General features: G+C 32.4%; 1 protein-coding gene across 5 annotated transcripts in view; it reads right to left on the reverse strand.

Annotated features, from left to right (window-relative positions):
• LOC125066493 (embryonic polarity protein dorsal) overlaps positions 1–17,415 on the reverse strand; it is a 50,503-nt gene that overhangs the window by 19,421 nt on the left and 13,667 nt on the right. For 4 of the 5 annotated variants that reach the window (XM_047674581.1, XM_047674582.1, XM_047674584.1 and 1 more), the window contains exons 2-3: positions 14,061–14,126; positions 6,263–6,386 (exon numbers count right to left, since the gene is read on the reverse strand). In XM_047674581.1, the coding sequence (XP_047530537.1) occupies positions 6,263–6,386; positions 14,061–14,126 (190 nt within the window). Of the gene's footprint in view, positions 1–6,262; positions 6,387–14,060; positions 14,127–14,870; positions 14,917–17,415 lie in introns of those variants that run through there. The other variant, XM_047674583.1, reaches the window with a different exon arrangement.

A 17,415-nucleotide genomic window follows, 5' to 3' on the forward strand; every position in this document is an offset into this window, starting at 1 on the left:
ACATCGAGACACTCGCTGAGGAATTTGGATGGGGCAGCATTACGACCGTTGCTAAGGCAGGTAAGGCCCTTAAAGGGTCTGCATTACTTTGGTTTGAAACATGGGACCCTGCAGAGGGTAGATCATGGGAAAACCTGCGCACCGAATTAGTAGCCTTATATCCTGAAAAAAAAAGAATCTCGCGGAAAAACTTCAAAAAGCAGTTTTGTATAATTCCGAATCCGCTAATACTTATTGTGAATACGCAAGAGAAAAAATTAGGTTATTACGTAATACTAAGATAGCATTTAGTGAATCACAGCTAGTTGAATTAATTTGTGGTAGCATATCAGATGTAAATGTGAGACTGGTATCTTTTAACAGCAATGTTAAGGCTACCTCTGAACTTATTGCTTTGTTTACGTCATATACAAAACCGAAAAAACGACCTTTTGAGCAAAGTTGTAGGAATTCTAAAGACAGTTCTGACACTAACTATACTAAACGCCCTAAAATTGAAACGCGAAATAGTAACCCTAAATGTTTTAAGTGTGGCCAAGCAGGGCATACTAGGATGCAATGTGCGGTGAAAGAAACTCGTACTGCTTTACAGACAAACAAACCAGAAATTATAGATCATAGACCTAGGTCTATGATCTATTGAATCAAATCACTAGTGATTTCGTAAGAAGATTTTGTACTATTTGTCGAAAACCCGAACATACAGATAATATTTGTCGGTACGGTAATAAAAAAGATGATAATAAGGAAGTCAATTTTTTAGGGGAACCTAGCCTCAGTCAAAATTAACAGTAGTATCTATTAATAATGTTAAAATCAATTCATTAATTGATACTGGGGCAAATTGCAGTATAATAAGAGAATCTATAGCAAAGCGATTAGGTTGCCATCTAACGCCATGTTGTTTTTACGTTTTTGGTATAGGTAAAGGTAGTATAAATATATTTTCGAAAATTACGGTATCCGTTAAATTTGAACAGTTATGTATCGAATTAGATATATATGTGGTTAAGGACAACGATTGTCGTTATGATCTTTTAATAGGTAAAAATGTTATACAGCATCCCGATATTGAGATTATAACAGATTCATTAGGTTCTCGTTTAGTACGGAAGTACCTAAAATTAATCTTGAAATTAATTCATTAGAAAATATAATAGTATACAGATTAGGATTAAGGATATTTTTCAAAAATATCCATCTGTTTTGAAACCTATTGGAAATGTTAAGACTGGTAAACTAGAAATCAAATTAAAAAGAGACGAAGTTGTGTATTATAGGCCGTATAGATTAGCTCCAATTGAGAGAGAGAAGGTTAAAGAAAAATTAATGACTTATTAGATAAACAGATAATTAAAGAAAGTAATTCAGCTTTCGCTAGTCCTATGATTTTGGTTAAAAAAAGTAACGGAACTGACAGAATGTGTATCGATTACAGAGCTTTAAATAGAATAATAGAAAAAGATAGATACCCCCTCCCTCTCATTGAAGACCAAAACGATAGATTAGGTCAGTGCGAGTTATTCATATCTTTGGATATGAAAAATGGGTTTTACCAAATACCCATAAGTGACGATTCGACTAAGTACACGGCTTTCGTAACACCGGATGGCCATTATGAATTTCTCAAAATGCCATTTGGAATTTGTAATGGACCTTCGGTGTTCCAGAGAGCTATTTCTAAAGCTTTACGACATTTAAAATTTGTATTAATATATATAGATGACATTTTAATACCATTTTACAACATTGAAGAGGGACTTGATTATTTAGAACAAACAATTTTGGCTTTGGATTCTAATGGTTTTACAGTAAATATTAAAAAATGTAAATTCTTTGTTGACAATATTGAATACCTAGGTAGGCACATATCTCATGAAGGTGTTAGGCCAAATGAATCTAAAGTTAGTGCTTTAGTAAATTCTTGTATACCCAATAATGTCAAGCAAGCACGACAATTTATGGGCTTGGCCAGTTATTTTCGAAAATTTATCCCCGATTTTGCTTCACGGACGGCTTGTATTAATAAATTAACAAAAACAAATCAAAAATGGGAATGGGGACCCGAACAGGATGCGTGTAGAAATTATATAATAGATCATCTTGTTTCTAGACCCCTCTTAGTTATTTTTGATCCGAAGTATCCTACTGAACTGCATACCGATGCCAGTTCCATAGGATACGGAGCAATACTCTTACAGAAAATTAATAATCAAAATAAAGTTGTAGCTTATTACAGTAAACGAACAACTCCTCCAGAATCTAAATATTGCTCCTATGATTTAGAGACGTTAGCAATCTATAATGCCCTAAAGCACTTTAGAGTCTATTTGTTAGGTATTGAATTTACAATTGTTACAGACTGTAATGCGATAAAATCCACCATGACAAAAAAAGATTTGTCACCGAGGGTCGCCCGTTGGTGGACCCTAATGCAAGATTTTAAATTTGAAATTAAATATAAAAAGGGAAAATTTATAAGTCATGTCGATTTCCTTAGCCGCAACCCGATCGGGCTCCCAGACCCAAAGCTAGCTCGTGAGGTTAGTCTTATTGAAATTTCTAATGAAAGAGATATTTCACAATCATGGCTAAAAATTGCTCAGCAAAATGACTCTGAAACTCAAACTCTTATCTCAAAACTACTATCGGGTGATTTGGATGCTAATCAATATTTAATTAAAAATGATCTACTTCATTATAAAGTTAGTTCAGATGCAAAACCAAAATTGTTTGTACCGAAGGTTTATAGACTGAGTATATTAAAATTATTTCACGACGAAAATTGCCACGTAGGTTTTGATAAAGTTTTGCATAAAATTAAAGATTATTTCTGGTTTCCTAAAATTTTTGTTAAAAAATACATTTCCCATTGTTTGATTTGTGTCGAAAGAAAAGGACCTTCAGGTCCAAAACAAGGGTTTCTCCATACCATTGAAAAAACTGCTATTCCATTCCATACAATACATTTAGATTGCACAGGACCCTTCACGGCAACTAGAGAGGGATACAAATATATTCTATTAATAGTTGACGGTTTTACTAAGTTTTGTTTGTTAAGGCCACTTAAAACTTTAAATACCCAAGAGTTAATACCTATCATAAGAGAAACGATTACAATATTTGGTACGCCATCCTTAATTATCACTGATCGCGGAACAAATTTTAGTTCTAATCAAATTAAAAACTTTTTTAGAGAATTATCTATAGAACATCACATGATAGCTACTGGTACACCTAGAAGTAATGGACAGGTTGAACGTTATGTAGCCACAGTAGTTAACATGTTAAGCACTATATGTAACGATTTGTCAGACTGGCCGAATGGGTTATGGAAAGTACAACAATCTATAAATACCACAGTCCAAAAATCTACCGGATTTTCTCCTTTGCGCTTACTGATCGGTGTAGAAGCAAATATACCCGTTGTTCAAGCTCGTCTAAACGACATTCTCGACAGTAATAGCTTAAATCCTTACATTGACGTACAAGCTGATCGTGAACTTGCTAGACAATGTTTACAGCAGATTTCAAAAAAATTCAAAGATCGTTTTGATTCTGTCAGGCGAAACAATATAATCTATAATGTAGGTGATTTAGTTTACGTTAGTCATGATCACAGACGCAATGATAAATTAAGACCGAAATTTAAGGGCCCCTATGAAATTACTTCAATTCTTTCTAATGATCGTTACGCTTTAAAAGGACTCGGTAATTTAAGAGATACTGTGATTGAAAAGAAAAATTGCGTTTTTGGCCAGGCGAATGGGTTGACGAAAACATTGCTGTTGAAAATGCCATGTAACTAAGTCGCATAAAACATTAAATTTTAAATTATTGTTAAATATATAATATAAATAAATACAATTTCGATTAGCCCTTTCTGAAGTTATTACTTGGAATAAAAAGAAAATGTTATAAAATGATTGTTTAATTTTTATAATTAAATATAAAACATTAATGTTCGAATAGTATTAAGACAATTGTTATCGATAATACATAAAACATCTGTTAATAAATCATTTAATTAGATATTAGTATATTATTTTTTTTTAGATTATAAGTTATAAATAAAAATTAAAGTTATATTTTTAAAATACAATTCTTACAAAATTTTATTGTTATAAAACATCTGTTATTGAAACTTTAATTTGATATTTGCACAATTTTTGCTATATTATTTTTTTCGAGTTATAAATTTAAATTGGGTAGGTTGCTGGTAGGCCATGATTTGGTGCTGATTAGTTACTCATCCTCCAGCGGGTGAATGGAATCAGTATGTCTATGTTATTGGCTGAAACCTCGCTGGTAGGCCGTGATTTGGTACTGGTTAGTTACTCACCCCCAGCAGGTGAATGGAATCAGTATGTCTATGTCACTGGCTCAACTGTTTCGCTGTTAGGCCTTATACTTGGTGCCAATTATCTCACAAGCAGCGAGTGAATGTGATTGGCATGTCTATGTATCTGGCTCAAATACAAATCTTATATAATATTTCAAAATCTAATTCTCGCAATTGTATGAGAAAGAAAAACAAATTGTGCAAATAACAAGTTAATGTTTCAATCAAATGAAACGTAAAAAAATCTTTAAATTGTTACAACTTTTTTACAGTTATTCCTTTTGGTTATTAATACTTCTTTATCATTTTTGTTCCACTATTAATTTCAATTATTCAAGATTGTCAACTATTACGATATTTTTATTCGAGTTGTCCTTCGTGGACGAAGTACTGTCAGTATGGCCGTGATAGATAGTTGTATAAAATTATCAATATAATTAATTATTGTGACTTAATATTATTACAATTATATTATTTTTATATTTTTAATATTATATTTAAAAAACGTAATATGACAACTTTGACACTTAATTTTTGTATAAATACCCCTTGTAAGTATTTTACCGGTCTCTTTTGGTGGCGATCTGAAGTGTCAACATCTACGAGATACGTAATGTATTTTTATTTTTGCTAGTTTAGTAAATTATTATTTTAAAATATTTGTGTATAAAAATGATACTAATATTTCCCTATAATGTTATTTTGTGTGTTAAAAATTGAATAAACAGAATATTTCATAAATATGAAATATGTAACATTTGTCATTGGTTTCATTTGTTTTTTGATTTTGATAATATTTAAAATCAAGCTATTTTTCTAACAGTTTGAGTAATAAAACTTATTAATATTATGTAAATAAAGTTTCCTTTTATAGCTCTAATTCAATAAAATCTCACACGTGCATCTTAACTGATGATTTCGGGTTCAACCCAGGCAAGCACCACTGAATTTTCATGTGCTTAATTTGTGTTTATAATTCATCTCGTGCTCGGCGGTGAAGGAAAACATTGTGAAGAAACCTGCCTGAAATGTGTCTAATTTCAACGAAATTTTGCCACATTTGTATTCCACCAACCCGCATTGGAGCAGCGTGACCTTAGCCCAGCAGTGGGAAATTTACAGGCTGCTAATGTAATGTAATACCAATCGGAGAAGTAAAAGATAATCAAACCTTAGACTTAGATATTCCCTGCAATTTGCTAATAGACCTGTCAGTGCCTGGTTAATATATTTTTATTTGTAATGCAACCTAATTCCAATTAACTTCTCTAATTTGGCCTATTAAAATTTTTAAAGCATGTCATAAAAACATTCATAAATAAGGTACATTTATGAATATGATTAACAAGATGGTATTGGAGATAAAAAAACCTGGCCTTAGTATTTTTTGATTTAGGCAAGATATATATAAATTTAATAGTACTTTAATGACACACTCTGAAATTAGGATGGTGAAAAAAGAGTAATCACATACTGAGTTTCTGGCCGATTCTTCTTGAAAATCTACTTTCCGAAACGGTAGTAGCTTTACTTTCAATTCAGCACGATTCAAAAGTGCTTTTATGAGCCAACTTGAATAAAGAAATAAAAAAATATTGTGATAATTTATTTTTTGATATTTTTCAAGACTATCGACCAAAGATATTGCGTCAATTCTATGTCTTATGTCAATTGTATGTATCTTTACTCCTATGATTGGAATAGACTGCATATCATCCCTTTAAGTGGAAACTTCAAAATTTAATGAGATAGAATGAACACCATTCCAATATTAAATTAATAAAATTGCTTATAAGATGTATTCTTAAAAAAACGTGTTTCTTTACGAAACTCAACAATTAAATAGGCTAGACGATTCAAATGAACTTCCTTGTAAAATTGTAATTGACACTGAATGAATAAAAATGAATGAGTAAATACCTCAAGGCCTTGCTGGCTGGCTGCTCGACGATCCGAACGAAGGGCTGCCCCGCGTGGGGCGCCGGCGGTCGCGGCATCTCTACGCCCGCGCCGAACAGCGGGTCCGCCCTCGATATCGCGTCGACTGCACGCAAATACATTTCATTATCATGATGTAAAACATTTATTATAGAAAGTAGTGCTTTCGTTGTAGGTTATATCTATATGTTTACACATAGTTATTTCATAACGGGAATGCTGATCTCTAGCAGCAAGATTTTAATTTTAGAGATATATTGATGGTGATATCCTTCCGACCGAGTACGGCCACGGCGGCCGCTCTCAAGCGAAACTAGCCAACTGCGCAGGATGTTATAGTACAGAAACACAGGTGCACTCTCTAATCCCTCACTTCGTAATCCGAGGGGAAGGAGTATCCGACAAAACCAGAAACATTTAAGGACTGCAGGACTGATGGATTTACTTAGCATTCTACCGACAAACAGTGATATAAGTAATGATGTGATTCGGTTCCAATAGCGACTGAGCCAGTGTAATTACTGGCACAAGAGACAAAGCATATTAGTTCCTGAGGTCAATTACACATGGACGATTTATTTCTTACAGCGCCAATATCTAAGGCGATGGTTTTGTTTTTTTTTTTTTTATGGTATTGGTTGGCGGACGAGCATATGGGCCACCTGATGGTAAGTGGTCACCACCGCCCATAGACAAAGGCACTGTAAGAAATATTAACCATTCCTTACATCACCTATGCGCCACCAACCTTGGGAACTAAGATGTTAAGTCCCTTGTGCCTGTGATTACACTGGCTCACTCACCCTTCTAACCGGAATACAACAATACAGTATACTGTTATTTGGCGGTAGAATATCTGATGAGTGGGTGGTACCTACCCAGACGGGCTTGCACAAAACCCTACCACCAAGAAAATGACCACTTAATATCAAGTGAACAATTTCTTAAAAGACTTCCGACTTGGGCTTTGAACCCAGGATCAATATGGATTAGGATGGGATCGGTCTTATTAACTAGCCATTAGACTAACTATATCCAACACGGTGACCCTAAAATCATCCTCCTGCCCTTATCCCAATTTTACTTGGGGTCGGTGCAGCATGTCTTCTTCTTCCAGGACTTTGAAAGATAATTTGCAAAGAAACGATCGACTTTCTTTACGCAATGAATCCATTACTCAAGAAAAAAATTAAAAACAAAACCTATTTTAAAAAGGGTTGTCAACATTTTTGTGCTTTGTTTTATAATAGAAACTAAATTCATTATATTAACAATTTACGCAAGGTACTGGGTTACCTAGTATTAAAAAAATATATTAAATGTTATCTTTTTAGATATAAAATTTTGACATTATTTTTCGTACTGATATATATTTTTTTGGTCATCGTTGATTATATATATGTATATATATTTATAAATAACTAAGATGAGATAGCATAATAATTTATAATTAAAATATGCTAATTCGACAAGATATAGGTTTCGATGTAGCAAGAACAGGATATGAAATCTTATAGCAGTTCAATACAGCTTACGCCGAGATGGAAAAACCAATATTTAGTGAAAGTTGGCGTTCCAACGCAACGAGTTTGAACTGTAAAAACAGTCTACTTCTGTCTGTACCATCCAAACTTATTTCATAACAACAGCTTGATAGCGTAAAGGTTAACGAAGGTTGCGAGTTCAAACCCGAGCAAATACCATTGGATTAACATGTGCTTAATTTATATTTGATTAATTTCTTCTGTTGAATTATTTCAGAGGATAGATCGATATTCCAGGCTGTTAGTTTTATTACACTTTTTAAGGGTTTTAAGAATGACCAGAAAATAATGATAACATTTAAGTAGATTCAAAACTTTTTAAAAGAAGAAGTGTTAATAATAATCATTTATTATACACCAAATTACAAAAAACAATGTTACAAAAATATTTATTAAGATATTCTGTTTCTAAACAGACATCCTAAGGGTAGAAAGGAAGATATATAATATTGCAAACATACATAAACAAATAAAGTGAAATGATATATATTAGATTTAATAATAATAAACATTACATAATTATACAAATACATACTCACTGAAATATAAAAGATAAATACATATATACATTTAGTCAGTACAATATATTAAATAAATTATAGATATAGACTAAGATCGAAAAAAGGTAGTCTTTTAACATTTTGATAACTTACACAAGGCGCTGTTTACAGAACACACACTACACTACACTGTTACTTAACTTTTTATAAATAATTCCGGTAATGTTTAAGACGTGGCGTCTACGGCGGTATTATCACATTTCATTGATAACAGTTCTTTATATGGGTCGGATATTAATATCCTGGGTATACCTTAGGTATTACCCAGTCAAGGGAAAACGTGTTTTAATCGTGTCATAAATACGAGAGTGTATAATTCATAATTCCATGCACGGTTTACGCTAACGCTTTATGTATTTCCCATATTGTGTACGATTACATAATGGGTACGTAAATATTACATAATTAACATATGTATCTATCGTATAATAAATAACGGTCACTATAATACGTCAACAATACGTATAACTGGCTTTTGAAGAGGCATAAATTAGATGAGTCGATTGGTTCGACGGTTGGGGTCAATGAACTAAAATGTCTGCGTACCTAACGCATGTCCTTTTGTACTATAAAACAAAACACTAAGATCTGAAATTATACTTCAAACGATGTCGATATCTTTAAAGTAAAGACCTATGGGAAGGACTCGTGTGTTTAAAGTAAAAGCCTGTGATGATCCTATTGCTGGACAGATGCTAGCTCAACGTTTGAGGAAGAAACCTTTTCCTCCGTGACTTCATTATTACTAATTTAAAGAAGACAGATCAACACATGATTCACCCGATGGTCAGCACTCGCCCATACTCAAGTGGCCATCTCTACCAAGTTCACTTAGTACCTTAATAATATTTATCTAGAATACAAATACTGAAATAGGTCTTACAAGGCAAGTTGTGAGGACCTTATTCTGCGGTTTTATAGATACCCGACAGTTACAGTTTACGTACAGGTAAAATCAGGACTATATCCCGAGCTCAAATAAACATTCGCCAACTATCTATTCGCCCGTATGGTGCTTATACACCGTACAACACGCCGCACGTATTCTTTTATAAATATCTCGTAAATATTGCTCAAACTATTGGTGCGAATACCAATATTACGTAAACTGTATGGTATATTAAATATGGTTTTTTTAATAAAAAAAATTATTATTAATGACGTGCGTTTCGAAAATCAATTTAAAATTGAATAAAATATTTGTAATTTAATAATTCGCCGACTTGTAAACTTTGAACAACAAAATAACAACGCTCAAAAATTTAGAAATATGACTGGTACTTTAAATGAGTTGACATACGTACGTACGTAGTATTTATTTTTTTCCTGCTCTCAGGTTTTCTGTGAAATTATTAGTAATGGAAAAAGTGGAAAATCTTCTAAATAGAGCCACATAACATATGACAAGCAGACAATTATAAATGTGCATGTCACTTTGCAAATGTATACACACATTCATTTGTCACAATAAAAACTTTAGTTTAATCAAAGATTTTTTTCCATACCTTTGTTAATAACACTTGAAGTACATACTTATTTAATCAAAAAGGAAATCATAGATAAAATGAGAATTGTCACAGGAACGGAAACACATACCGGCATCAGTAATTGTACTCGTAACAAATCAAATCAATTTTATTTAAATAAACTTCACAACGAAGCGTTTTTGAAACGTCGATATTAAACTACTACACCGTTTCGGAAAGCCTCCAGCGAGAAGAAACGGCAAGAAACTCGCATAGTTGCTCTTTTCAAATAAACAGATTTACAATGCTGTTTTTTTACAATAATTTGTGTCCTGTGATGGAACCCGAGCCTAAATCTTGGGTTTTTTTTTTTTCTAAAAAAGTACTCTTTTAATGAATAATAAGACTTATTTATTAATTTAGTCATAATAAACTTTTTAAATTTCGTAAATGGTAAATTGGTAACGAACTCTATTTCAATTTCGGTCCGAAATCGTGAAATCACAAGGACAAGGTTTCGTGATAAGCTATCGTAACGCAACATTTAATACACTTAACCGATCGTATCAACTCCTCTGATTAAACGTGAGACGTTTCAAGTCGTTCGAGAGTTTATTGTAAATAAATATTATTTGTTGCTTATAACATTACAATTGAAAAAAACCCTATAAGTTCACACATTCCTAATGTTATCTTGTTTGTAAAATTGGTAGACGCACGAGAAAATGGGCCATCTGATGGTAAGTGATAACTACTACCTAGAGACAAGAATACAGAAGTCAACATTGTCGCCGTAAGAAATATTAACCATCCCCACATCGCCACGCCACCAATCCTGGTAACCAAAATATGATGTCCCTTGTGCATTATAGTAACATTATAGTTTGAATAGGACATAGTTTAAAGAGTGATTGAGCTAGTTCAGTTACAAAGCTAGCTAGCTCAATAATCCTTCAAAACATATCAATACTAAGTACTGCTGTTTGGTGGTAGATTATACGATGGCCGAAATATTGAAAATTGCATGTAATTTCGTCAATTAGTAAATATAAAAATATATATATATACTAATATTATAATTATGTTAAATAAAACATTTTTTGTGTATAAGTATACTATGATATTACTGGTCTAAAAAACTTCTGGATCAGAAGTAACAAAGGCTTAATTTTTAAAGGACTCGTTATAGTCACAAACAGAATTGTTAGTGGGTAAAACCGCGGACATGGCTCGTATAAAATAAGTACTAACTATAATTACAAAAAAAGCAGTATTCGTTTACAACCATGTTTTAATTAAGCATAATTATTATTATAACAATTAAAATAAACAACATTATATAAGGAAGTCCAAGATTTCCATTGGCTCAAAATGTGTTTTTATTCAAGGTTAAGAGTTCAATTCCGGGTTAAGCGTCAAGCTTTACAAGCGTTGTATTTGTATGTAATTCAACACATATATAAAGGAATAGGGAAACTAGGATATATTGAAAGAAATCTTGAGAGGTGTTTGTACCAAACTCCTATTGGACCAAAGCGTCGTATCTGCCAGGATAAGAAAATATTTTTCTTATAAACGTTGCATATTTTGCAGCAATCGCAATCGTTTTTTTATGTTCGATTCCTATATTTAACGAATCGTTATTATACATCTGTAACCGATTCTTTTAAGTTACGATCAATAGATCGATCACTTAATTCGTTACTAAAAGTTTTGTCTACGCATACATGAAACGTAAGAAAGATTTTGTGTAAAGCCTCGTAGACACTTCGAAACATTCGCAAGCAAAATAAAAAGTAACCAATGTCAACATTTTAGTGCTATCAAATAGGTTTTAATTAAAAGTCATAACCATTATTCATAATATACACACTGTACATACTATTATTACCGACTTGATTGGCTGGAGATTTTGACCAGCCAAAATTCAAACGTCCGTTTAAAAAATATTTTCCTGTTTATAGCCTATTCCAATGAATAATAAAAAACGGCCAAGTGCGAGTCGGATTCGCCCATGAAGGGTTCCGTAGCAGCACAGTAACAAGGTTTATGTTTATGAAATTAAATGTTTTTTTTTTTCAATATTTGACTTGATTGAATGAAAGGTAAATTGCGGTTTTCGATATATGACGTTTTAAAAAAATCTACTGACTAGATCTCGTTATAACAATTTTGGGTGGAAGTTTGCATGGTAATGTATAATCATATATTTTTTTTAGTTTTATTATTCTCTTACTTTAGAAGTTACAGGGGTGAGGACATTTTACCACTTTGGAAGTGTCTCTAGCGCAAACTATTCAGTTTATAAAATATATATATTAGAAACCTCATTATCATTTTTGAAAACCTATCTATAGATACACACGTATGGGTTTGGTTTAAATTTTTGAGTCTCAGTTCTAAGTATGGAGAAGCCAAAATTTATTGTTTTTTTTTCTATATTTGTGTGAAAATCTTAATGCGATTCACAGAATACATCTACTTACCAAGTTTCCTACAACAGATTACTTCTTATAGTTTCGGAAAAAAGTGGCTAAAAGTGGACGGACGGACAGACAGACAGACATGACGAATTTGCCATTTGGCTATGGAACCCTAAAAAGATAAACAAACCTTAGATTTACGTATTTCATGCGATTTGCTAATACCACAGCGATATTGTGCACTACTTAGAGTTTATGAATAAAATTATCTTTTATTTAAACCACGACATTATTGCACTTAAATACTTATTTTCACGTTAATTCTACTTCAATTTTAAGATTGATAAAGCTCTCGCACCAATGATATCGCGTTAATTTGCTGTCAAATGTTGTTTATTTTACTTTTTTCCTGTTATGGTTTGCATAATGCCATGTACATTTATGTATGAGTGATCATATAATCCCAATTATTATACAGACGAGTCAGTCAGACGTGATATATTGATACGAAAGCATATAGTCTTATCGCATCGAAAAAGCTAAAACACAAAGATTAGTATTTTTAATTTTATTTTTTACACCCTAATCGCAACTTTATTTCCTGAACTGATATATTAATTCAGATTAAAAAGTAACCAGGAACGCGTAACTAAGTTAACGTAGATGTTCCTGGAAAATCGACTGATGTTAAAATAATAAAAGTAATTTTATTGACTGAAATAAAAAAAGTAATTTTACAGGATTACATTTTAAATTCAAGTAAGTTTCAAGTTATCTTGTAACGTAAACCGATAGTCGGTTCCGACGAACGGTAAATCGATTGTTATAAATATAATTACCTCGCTTTGTTTTACACACTTAGCAACCGATAAATGAGTTCAGAGTTGAACAATACTTGCTTAAAATAAACAGATACAGACCATATTCCTGTAGATGATTCAAAAGGAATTCCCTAATTTAAAAAAAAACATTCATAATTTAAAAAAATTTAGGAATATGACTTGTTCTAACATTTTATATTGAAAGTCTCTGTGACCAGCGATAAGCTCAATGTTATTACATAGTATTAATAATATGTAATTTTTAGTTATCCCAGTTCGTTATGTCGCATTGAATTAGTTAAATCACATATTTATTTACGTTAATTTAATTACTTTTTTTTTATATATTTTACTTTAATAATATTTATTTTATCAGCAAATTGCACTTGTAGTGTAAAGAGGTTTGTTTGTTTACGTTACTCTATAAATCCAATCCATGTATAAAACTGTAATTTCTATAGCATGATGGTGTATGTGTTTCTCTGCTACTGGGGACCAATTCCACTAACTTATAACAGAAATTATTCGTACCAGCTTCGACTACTCCTCAGAAAAATTAACTTCAGATTTATCGTAACCGAGGACTAATCCTACTTATTTATATCGATTTCTTTTAGGCTTTGATCATCGGATTTAAAAAGGAGCCTGTCCATCATTGACCTTGCTTCTTACCCAATTTCATCAAATTAGGTAACAGACAGACAAAGAGATAATAGATTTTTAAAACACTAACAAATGACAACGTTTTATATAAATACCAAGAGTGAGTTTCCCCGGACCAATATTTCACGAATTAAAAAGGATATTTAAGTGCAAAATACATTTTGCATATTTGCATATATATTAGTATAACAGAAACAATGAAGTGATACATTAATTAGTGCCGGAAGATTAAGGTAATAAAAGTAATATAGTACAAAACAATTCCACCGAATAATATTTATGAGGACGTGATTAGATACTCACTGACATCACTAATATTCAGGTTGGGTGGCTGTTCGCCGACCACTTGCTCTACAGGCAGAGCGCCCTCTGCAAAACAAACAAATGAACATACGGTCATGTTTCAAAACCTAATGGAGGCTGGTACACATAACAAACACTATATAACCAATATGTACAATATATTACATTACAAAGCTCTACTTCTATTCATTCAGTCGCTTATATTACAACGTGATATGCTCAAGCCCGCTCAATAATACTCAAGCTCAATATGTGCATATATATTTAAATACAGTCAAGCGAGTGAAGCGTGTGAGAGATAAGTCACCATTATTGATGCTTATAGATTTATTATTTTATGTTATATGTAGGCGGACAGCAACTGAGCACCTTAAGGTAAGTGGTCACCACGGCCCGTAGACTATGACGCTGTAAGGAATATTAACCATTACTTACATCGCCAATACACCACCAACCTTGGGAAATAAGATGCAATGTCCCACGTCCCTCGCCCTTCAAATCCGAACACAACAATACTGACTGCACTTGATGAGTGGAAGGTACTACCCAGGCGGGCTTGCACAAAGCCACCACCACCAACCACCAAGTATGAGGTATTTGAATTTACGAGAAGAATTTAGAAGTACTTATAACATTACACAAATAATTCACGCAATAAACGCATAATATAATTAAGTTACAAATTGATTTCCTTAAACTAGGTGAAATAGTTTTTACAGCGAATCAAATCAATTCAGTGACATGCCAGTAAACGGTTGAAGTATTAATAAAATAAAATCCAGTAAATTATTAACGTGCAGGAATTATTACCGAATGAGAGCACACCGCAAAATATTGTCATTTCGAACAGAATTATCGTCACACACCACGAGAAATGCGAAATGAACTAAACTAAATATGAGTACGTGACCAGTTTTATATCGAGAGACAGAATAGATTACGAGCGCGGGCTGTCGTGTCACGGGTCAACTGTAGTAGCTGCCCCTTTATTGCAATATTTATGGCAAGAAAAATATTTGGACATGACAACATACAGTATATAACACCAACTGTTTTGGTAAACATGTAGATCAATAACAGATATTATAGTTAAACTGAAGGCTAGCTACTCGACCCGACTTCGTCTCTGTGAAATATGAGTTTATTTGCTTCTCGAACGCAGCGCCACCATTACACACTATAATACAAACAAAAAAAATCATCGAAATTGGTCTAACCGTTTAGGAGTTCAGGTAGATTCACACGTACAGAAGATTAAAATATATAAAGATAATGATAAGAAATAGATGATAGTTTATTTATGTTATAAGAAACAACAACAGTATATTCATAAAATAAACAATAAATTGGAACAATAGTAGGCTATATGTATTTAAGGTAGAAAAGAGTAACTAATAAGTTGCTTGCCGATTCTTTTTATTTTTCTCTCATTTTAAGAGCTGAGTCACTTGGGTGACTATTTTGCTCTGGTATGTTGCCCAATCTCTTATATTTACATTATTTATTTTCGCTTATTTAAATTATGTTTACGTATATTATACATAATTTTGGCTAGTTCTGAAGTAGGATTAGCAAGATAAATATTATATAAGCCCATAGATCTATCTATCAATTGTGATGGAAGAGGACGCAGCGAGCGAACGCACTCCTTGCCGATTCTTCTTTTTGCTAAATGGTAATACCGAGCCATAGTACCAACATTAAAAAACTAAAAATGCTTGTAAATACCTACTCAAATAAAGTGTAATTTTATTTAATTTAATACGTCATCGTTACTAACATTAAAAAAGAGCAATTCATACGAGGAAAACTAATGATCATACACTACATTATTCTTAAATTAAAATTTTCTCGAGGCGAAATGGTCTTAGAAAATCTAGATCGCGTCCGCGGCGAAAACGATATTGTAGAAGCTTTGTGACAGAAAAAAAATGGCAAACTTTTAAAAAAAATTAGTAGATTTTCAGACTTTGACCACTTTCGAATTATTATTTTTATTGCTCTAGAATCATCGTGCTCAATGTTTATCAAACCAAGTATTTTAGGAATCATTTTTACTCGCTTACTCATCTCTTGTTTTTGTTATTCATAAATCTTGTTAGTTAAAAGAGACAAAAAAATTAGTAATATGCGTTCAAATTGAGCTATTCCAGAGGTCTTATATGCTGGGCAATAATACGTATCAATGAAGGACCTCGCCCTAACGGGAAATGGAAGTCGATATAATTTTTAGGTTCTCGTTCGATTTGAAGGCGAATGGACCCGTATACGTGTAACATCCTACTAATATTATAAATGATAAGATTTTTAGGTTGTAGTATTGGCGAATTAGAGAAAATTTTGCTCAACGCTGTGTAACCGTGATGTTAACATTTCGTTTGCATATGGAAGGCAAGCAAATGAGCCACCTTATGGTAAGTGGTCACTTCCGCCCGCAGACATTGATACGATAAGAAATGCTTCATGTTAATACATTACGTATGTTCAAATGTTTCTTATACAATGAAGCATGCGACCTTAAGTACTATCTTACTATGCCTGTAACAGTATATGGGAAATATTATTTTTTAAGATCTTGTAAGTCTTTTTCTCATTTCATTTTCAAGCAGAATACATTCTGTGGCGATCGAAGGTTATGGTCAAGTTGTGAAATGATTTCATGTGTAATATATTTAATAAAAAAAACAGTTTTGGTACAATCAATAACATAATTTTGTACAATTATACGTAACAAGATTGAAATCATAACAAGTGTCATGTGTGTCGTACAATGTTCGCTTCAAAATACAACAAATTCTCTCATACCGTTTATTGGTTATTTGTCACAGACAATCGCTATGCTAATGGCTTTCTTTTATTTTTTATAAGTACCACGTATTAATTTCAATCATTGCTCAAACTCTTATTATTAAGAGTTCAATGTAAGATGAAAAGAAAAAGTGTACACAATAATATTACCTAACCACGAACGGTTTTAAAATCGTCTACAGCAACAAATATGTAGTGACGTAATATGTACGTCTACCGTATGCCAGTGAAAAAGTATATGTACATAATGTCTATGACTGTCTGCTGGTTTAAGCTACCCGTGCCAAATAATACAACGATCAAGGGGTGATAACATAACATACTTTCGCATTGTTAAATAAATTCATACACCGATTTATACATTGCGAAATAGTTTAAATATATATTACCTTTCGCCTTACGCCTTAAATTTATATTATTAAGAATTAAATTAATAACAATATTAGGATAGGACCTTTTGGTATGGAGCGTCGTATGACGTCAGCTGACTACTTTAAGTAACTGTTAAGAACGTTATCGAGATTATTTATTTTTAAAGTGAACTCGT

Source organism: Vanessa atalanta, chromosome 9, assembly GCF_905147765.1.
Source record: "Vanessa atalanta chromosome 9, ilVanAtal1.2, whole genome shotgun sequence".
Lineage (NCBI taxonomy): Eukaryota > Metazoa > Arthropoda > Insecta > Lepidoptera > Nymphalidae > Vanessa > Vanessa atalanta.